This window comes from Salvelinus sp. IW2-2015, unplaced genomic scaffold (genome assembly GCF_002910315.2).
Source record: "Salvelinus sp. IW2-2015 unplaced genomic scaffold, ASM291031v2 Un_scaffold2924, whole genome shotgun sequence".
In the NCBI taxonomy this organism is placed as follows: domain Eukaryota; kingdom Metazoa; phylum Chordata; class Actinopteri; order Salmoniformes; family Salmonidae; genus Salvelinus; species Salvelinus sp. IW2-2015.
In genome coordinates this window covers 60,638-68,100 of record NW_019944220.1, presented here as the reverse complement: position 1 = coordinate 68,100, position 7,463 = coordinate 60,638, and the positions used below count along the sequence as shown (strand labels likewise).

The 7,463-nt window shown below is 42.5% G+C and overlaps 1 protein-coding gene across 1 annotated transcript in view; it reads left to right on the top strand.

Moving 5' to 3' along the window:
* LOC112075001 (3-oxo-5-alpha-steroid 4-dehydrogenase 2-like) overlaps positions 1-7,463 on the top strand; it is a 50,965-nt gene that overhangs the window by 26,522 nt on the left and 16,980 nt on the right. The window contains 2 exon segments of the mRNA XM_024142057.2: positions 4,100-4,263; positions 4,911-5,012. Of these exon segments, the coding sequence (XP_023997825.1) occupies positions 4,100-4,263; positions 4,911-5,012 (266 nt within the window).

The following is a 7,463-nucleotide window of genomic DNA, read 5'->3' as shown; positions in this document are numbered from 1 at the left end:
GAACCAATCCATGAGCACGTCTGAGACCTGTTTCGATCGGAGGGTGAGGGCTAGGGCCATTCACCCCAGAAATGTCCGGGAACATGCAGGTGCCTTGGTGAAGAGTGAGGTAACATCTCACAGCAAGAACTGGAATATCTGGTGTAGTCCATGAGGAGGAGATGCACTGCAGTAATTAATGCAGCTGGTGGCCACACCAGATACTGACTGTTACTTTTGATTTTGACCCCCCTTTGTTCAGGGACACATTATTCCATTTCTGTTAGTCAAATGTCTGTGGAACTTGTTCAGTTTATGCTCAGTGGTTGAATCTTTCCGGGCTCTTGTGTGATGTTCGGATGTACCGATCCTGTGCAGGTGTTGTTACACGTGGTCTGCCTCTGCGAGGACGATCAGCTGTCCGTCCTGTCTCCCTGTAGCGCTGTCTTAGATATCTCACAGCATGGACATTGCAATTTATTGCCCTGGCCACATCTGCAGTCCTCATGCCTCCTTGCAGCATTCCCAAGGCACATTCATGCAGATGAGCAGGGACCCTGGGCATCTTTGTTTTGGTGTTTTTCAAAGTCAGTAGAAAGGCCTCTTTAGTGTCCTATGTTTTCATAACTGTGACCTTAATTGCCAATCGTCTGTAAGATGTTAATGTCTTAACGACTGTTCCTCAGGTGCATGTTCATGAATTGTTTATGGTTCATTGAACAAGCATGGTAAACAGTGTTTAAACCCTTTACAATGAAGATCTGTGAAGTTATTTGGATTTTTATGAATTATCTTTGAAGGACAAGGTCCTGAAAAAGGGCCGTTTCTTTTTTTGCTGAGTTTAAATCACATTTTTTTGTGGAACATGTAATGATGCCCTTGATCTTAATGGTCTGTCCCATAATCGGGTGATTGAACATTGTGCATTTGTTGGTGAAGTTACACTGGGTACATGGGCCACATCTATAGTTCCCTTCCGGCACGTTGTCTAGAACGCTTCTACGTGGCGCTGGTGGAAGATCAGACCTCACCACCATGTGACTGATGTTGGGGGCGTGTCTGAAGACTACCCGCGGGGGGCTCTTTAAACGTCTTTTCCAATTGTGAATCAGTGATCAAGATGGACCCGTGTTTTTTAATGATGCGGTCAAACTGTTTACCAAGTGGGGAGAACTGAAGGAAGCATTGAACGCGTCGGTCAGGAGGGCGGGGAGGTTTGGGTGAGGCTGTCATCCTGGTTCATATTTTTATAACATGCTGACCAAACYCGGACACGCGCGAGCGCACGCCATCGAGCGCACGCCATCGAGCGCACGTTGATTTTGTTCACCCACACCATAGGCGATCAGGACACGCAGGTTGAAATATCGAGGGTTGGGGGAGAGAGACAAGGAGAGGGAGGAGGGCAGACGCCTCGGCGGAAAATGGAGTCCTGAGAGAAATCAAGAACAAGATGGTTGGCAGGAGGAGTGCAGTATTATCATAAGGAGACGAATACTTGGAAAACAGAGGAGGAATGGAGGGAAAAAGAGAGGGAGAGGAGGTCTAAGATAGAGAGAGGGAAGAAGAGGGTGAGCTCGAGTCAGATAAAATTGGTGGACAAAGGGGAGATGGTTTGTTAAAGAAGAACGGTAGAAAATGTAAGCAGAGGGAGCTGAAGACAGCAGGGGAAATGGAAGTGAATGAGGGTGAAGTATCGGAGGTGGTAGGTGTGGTGAAGATATCGGAGACCGAGGTATGCACCAAGTATCAGGAAAAAGATGAGTCTGTGACAGTAGGAGTGAAGTTTATGGAAAAACTGGACTTTTGCCTTTTGGCTGATCCATTTGTGGTTTCACGGTGGGTGAAAAAAATAGTTGGGAAATGTGGAATCGGTGAGGGTAACAAGAAGTGGTCTAGTGATAATTGTTTGTTTTTCTGTTGGTCAGAGGGAGAATGCGCTCGGAGAAAAACGAATGGTGGCAAGAAAAGTGAATTATTTCTCTCAAGAAAAGGGCAGTAAATTTAAAAGTTGACCAGCTAAGGGGAACGATTCCTGGTGTATGTGATGATCGTCGTTTGATGAGACGCACACAGGGTGGTTGAAACGGAAGAGTCATTGTCTATTCTTTTGAGATTTGAAGTTGAGTCTTTAACCGACAAAGTGAAGTTAAGCTATATAAGTTATACTGTTCGAGCGTATGTTCCCGGATAAAATTAAGATGTTACAGGTGTCAAGCTTATGGGCATGTGGCAGCAGTGTGTAGTAGGGATGGTCCAAGATGTGAGAAGTGTGCAGAAGGGCATGAGATAAAGGAATGTGTAGCATTGGGGAAGGTAGTGGTATGTATTGATTATAGGGGTGCCCATGGAGCTGGGGATCAGAAATGTCCCGTGTGCGAGAGAGGCCAGGTTGAGGTTTTCAGGGTTAGAGGAGTGTAGAAGTTGTCATATGTTGAGGCAGTGAAGAAAGTAGAGGAAGATGGGTCAAGGGCATTTCACTGTAAAGTCAACACCTGTTGTATTCGGCGTGTGAGATAAATACAATTTGATTTGGTCTACATGGAATAAACTCAGGTCTAGCACTGCCCCGCAACACAAGAAACAGATCAAATGTTTCCACTCTATTCTATCCATGTGGTGACACAACAGTATCAACAACTGCACATTGATTATTTAAGTACAAGTGACTTTAACAATATTACATGCCATTTAGTATACGATTTTATCCAAAAGCAACACGGTCACTCGTGCATTTCGTTTTCCATATGATGGGTCCCCTAGGAATTAAACTCACTATCCTGCCGTTTCAAAACGTCATGCTCTACCAACTGAGCTAGGACCTTAACACATGACATCACTGTGACAACAAAAATTGTAAACTTGTGGAATGCATTATGTACTGCTTATGAATGCATTATGTACTGCTTATGAATGCATTATGTATGGGTTATGAATGCATTATGTATGGGTTATGAATGCATTATGTATGGTTTATGAATGCATTATGTATGGGTTATGGATGCATTATGTATGGGTTATGAATGCATCATGTACTGCTTATGAATGCATTATGTATGGGTTATGAATGCATTATGTATGGGTTATGAATGCATTATGTATGGATTATGAATGCATTATGTATGGGTTATGAATGCATTATGTATAGGTTATGAATGCATTATGTATTAGTTATGAATGCATTATGTATGGTTATGGATGCATTATGTATGGGTTATGGATGCATTATGTATGGGTTATGAATGCATTATGTATAGGTTATGAATGCATTATGTATTAGTTATGAATGCATTATGCATGGTTTATGAATGTTTCATGTAGCCCTTATGTAGGTATTCTCTTCTGTTCCTCTATCATGGACAGGACATTTGTGTACTCCTAACCATTCACTCTACACTGAATGTCCAAAACATTAGGAACACCTTCCTGATATTGAGTTACATCCCCGTTTGCCCTCAAAACAGCCTTAATTTGTCAGGGAATGGGTCTCCAGAAGGTGTGGAAAGCGTTCCACAGAGATGCTGGCACATGTTGAGTCCAATGCTTCCCACAGTTGTGTCAAGTTGGCTGAATGTCCTTTGGGTGGTGGACCATTCTTGATACACACGGGCTAAACTGTACAGTGTGTAAAAAAAAAACAGCAGCATTGCAGTTCTTGACACACTCTAACCGTTACGCCTGACACCTACTACCATACCACGTTCAAAGGCACTATTGTTTTGGCCATTCACCCAAGGAATGACACAAATACACAATCCATGTCTCAGTTGTCTCAAGGCCTAAAAATCCTTATTTAACCCGTCTCCTCCCCTTCATCTACACTGATTGAAGTGGATTTAACAGGTGACATCAAAAAGGGATCATAGCTTTCACCTGGATTCACCTGGTCAGTCTATGATATGGAAAGAGCATGTGTTCCTAATGTTTTGTACACTCAGTGTACTTTCTACCCTGTCATTCAGTGTACTTTCTACCCTGTCATTCAGTGTACTTTCTACCCTGTCATTCAGTGTACTTTCTACCCTGTCATTCAGTGTACTTTCTACCCTGTCATTCAGTGTACTTTCTACCCTGTCATGTACCTCTTTTCACTCCTTCTTTTTCCCTCCCATGCTGCCAGGACCTTTGTGTACTCGGTGCTGATGCGAGGACGACCGTTCCCCCTCCATGTCATGATAGAGGCGGGGTTGTTCTGCAGTCTGAACGGGTTCACACAGAGTCACTACCTGGTCCACTGTGCCCACTACCACCCCACATGGACCTCTGACACACGCTTCCTCATTGGTACAAACATTTCTGAGAGCAAGAGATAAACATGAGTTTTACTAATCGATCGAGATGTTTCTTTCAAATCAAACACTTAAAAGTCTTGTTTTTTTTGTAGTTGTTGTTATAGCGAACAATGTTTTCACACTACAATGATTCTCCTTAAAAAAGTGATTAGAACTTAAAGAGATAGTTCACCCAAATTACATGCTTTGGTTTAGTTTACCGGGCGCTACATTCACATGCTAATGTTTTGGTCTTGGGACCGATATTACCTTTTTTGGGGGGGCATCATGTCCAAATCATCCAAAAGTATCTAAAATTGTTTGAGAAGTTTAACAAAGTTTAACAAAGTCACTTATAGATGATTTGAATATGATGCATGTAAAATACTAATATCGGTCCCATGACATAAATGGGATTTGTGTCACGAATGGTTAAACGTTAGCATGTGGAAACAGTGTCAGGCAAACTAAACCAAAGCATGGATTTGCAGCCATACCTTGGCCATAGACTGCTTACAGGATAAGGAAACCATTATGTCATTTTGGTGAGCCCATCCCTTAAATCGATGGACTTAGTCCAAACTTCCAGATATTTGACAAATTCCTCACCGCAGCTTTCTACCATTGATTCAAATAAAAACCAAGTGTTTATTTTACCAGGTTCAACCCTGTTTCTCCTGGGCATGGCTATCAACGTCCACAGTGACTATCTTCTACGAAACCTGAGACAGCCAGGAGAAGTCGTCTACAAGATCCCTAAAGGTATACAGTGGCTTGCGAAAGTATTCATCCCCTTTGGCATTTTTCATAATTTGTTGCCTTACAACCTGGAATTAAAATAGATTTTTGGGGGGTTTGTATCATTTGATTTAGACAACATGCCTACCACTTTGAAGATGCAAACAAGAAATAAGACAAAGAAACTGAAAACTTGAGTGCGCATAACTATTCACCCCCCCCAAAGTCAATACTTTGTAGAGCCCCCTTTTGCAGCAATTACAGCTGCAAGTCTCTTGGGGTATGTCTCTATAAGCTTGGCACATCTAGCCACTGGATATTTGTCCATTCTTCAAGGCAAAACTGCTCCAGGTCCTTCAAGTTGGATGGGTTCCGCTGGTGTACAGAAATCTGTAAGTCATATCACAGATTCTCAATTGAATTGAGGTCTGGGCCATTCCAAGACATTTAAATGTTTCCCCTTAAACCACTCAAGTGTTGATTTAGCAGTATGCTTAGGGTCGTTGTCCTGGTGGAAGGTGGACCTCCGTCCCAGTCTCAAATCTCTGGAAGACTGAAACAGGTTTCCCTCAATAATTTCCCTGTATTTAGCCCCATCCATCATTCCTTCAATTCTGACCAGTTTCCCAGTTCCTGCTGATGGAAAAACATCCCCACAGCATGATGCTGCCACCACCATGCTTCACTGTGGGGATGGTGTTCTCAGGGTGATGAGAGGTGTTGGGTTTGTGTCAGACATAGTGTTTTCCTTGATGGCCAAAAAGCTACATTTTAGTTTCATTTGACCAGAGTACCTTCTTCCATATGTTTGGGGAGTCTCCTCCCATGCCTTTTAGTGAACACCAACCCTGTTTGCTAATTTATTTCTTTAAGCAATGGCTTTTTTTCTGGACAATCTTCTGTAAAGCCCAGCTCTGTGGAGTGTACGGCTTAAAGTGGTACTGTGGACAGATACTCCAATCTCCGCTGTGGATCTTTGCAGCTCCCTCAGGGTTATCTTTGGTCTCTTTGTTGCCTCTGATTAATGCCCTCCTTGCCTGGTCTGTGAGTTTTGGTGGGCGGCCCTCTCCTGCTAGGTTTGTTGTGGTGCCATATTCTTTCAATTTTTTAATAATGGATTTAATGGTGCTCTGTGGGATGTTCAAAGTTTCTGACATTTTTTTATAACCCAACCCTGATCTGTACTTCTCCACAACTTTGTCCCTGACCTGTTTAGAGAGCTCCTTGGTCTTCATGGTACTGCTTGCTTGGTGGTGCCCCTTGCTTAGTGGTGTTGCAGACTCTGGGGCCTTTCAGAACAGGTGTATATATACTGAGATCACGTGACAGATCATGTGACACTTAGATTGCATACAGGTGGACTTTATTTAACTAATTATGTGACTTCTGAAGGTAATTGTTTGCACCAGATCTTATTTAGGGGCTTCATAGCAAAGAGGGTGAATACATATGCACGTGCCACTTTTCAATTCAAAAAGTCATTTTTTTAATTTCACTTCACCAATTTGGACTATTTTGTGTATGTCCATTACATGAAATCCAAATAAAAATCAATTTAAATGACAGGTTGTAATGCAACAAAATATAAAAAATGCAGAGGGGGATGACTACTTTCACATGGCACTGTAGTGTGAAGATCAAGTATGATGCACCCACCATTCCTTAAGCCTGGCGCCGGATCTTTTTGTACTGTCTTTACCAACTCCTTTTTTTCAAGTTATTCTCACTCGGCAAGAATTCAAAAACTATAAAAACCAATGGTCCAATGATCTAGAATGCGGCTGTGTGGACGTTTAGTGTCACGCCCTGGCCTTAGTATTCTTTGTTTTCTTTATTATTTTAGTTAGGTCAGGGTGTGACATGGGGTTAGGTTTGTGTTTTTGTATTGTCTTGGGTGGTTTGGAGTGTCTAGGGGGATTTGTTAGAGTGTATGGGTTTGTGTTGAGTGGATGTGTCTAGAATAGTCTATGGTTTAGTGTATGTGTCTAGTATAGTCTATGGTTGAGTGTAGGTGTTTAGAAAAGTCTATGGCTGCCTGATTTGGTTCTCAATCAGAGACAGCTGGTCATAGTTGTCTCTGATTGGGAGCCATATTTAAGGGAGCCATAGGCTTTAGGTATTTGTGGGAAATTGTCTATGTAGAACGTTTGTAGCCTGTATGTATGTGCACAACGTTTGTAGCTTCACGGTCGTTTTGTTGTTTTGTWAGTTTGTATAGAGTTTTGTGTCGTGTTCATCTTCGTGGTGTTAATAAAAGAAGATGGCTTATTTTCCAAATGCTGCGTTTTGGTCCGTCTCTCAACCACACGATCGTGACATTTAGATTCTGATAATTGCCTTAGCAAGACAGTACGAAAGGGTTGCCTTAGCAAGACAGTATGAAAGGGTTGCCTTAGCAAGACAGTACGAAAGGGTTGCCTTAGCAAGACAGTACGAAAGGGTTGCCTTAGCAAGACAGTACGAAAGGGTTGCCTT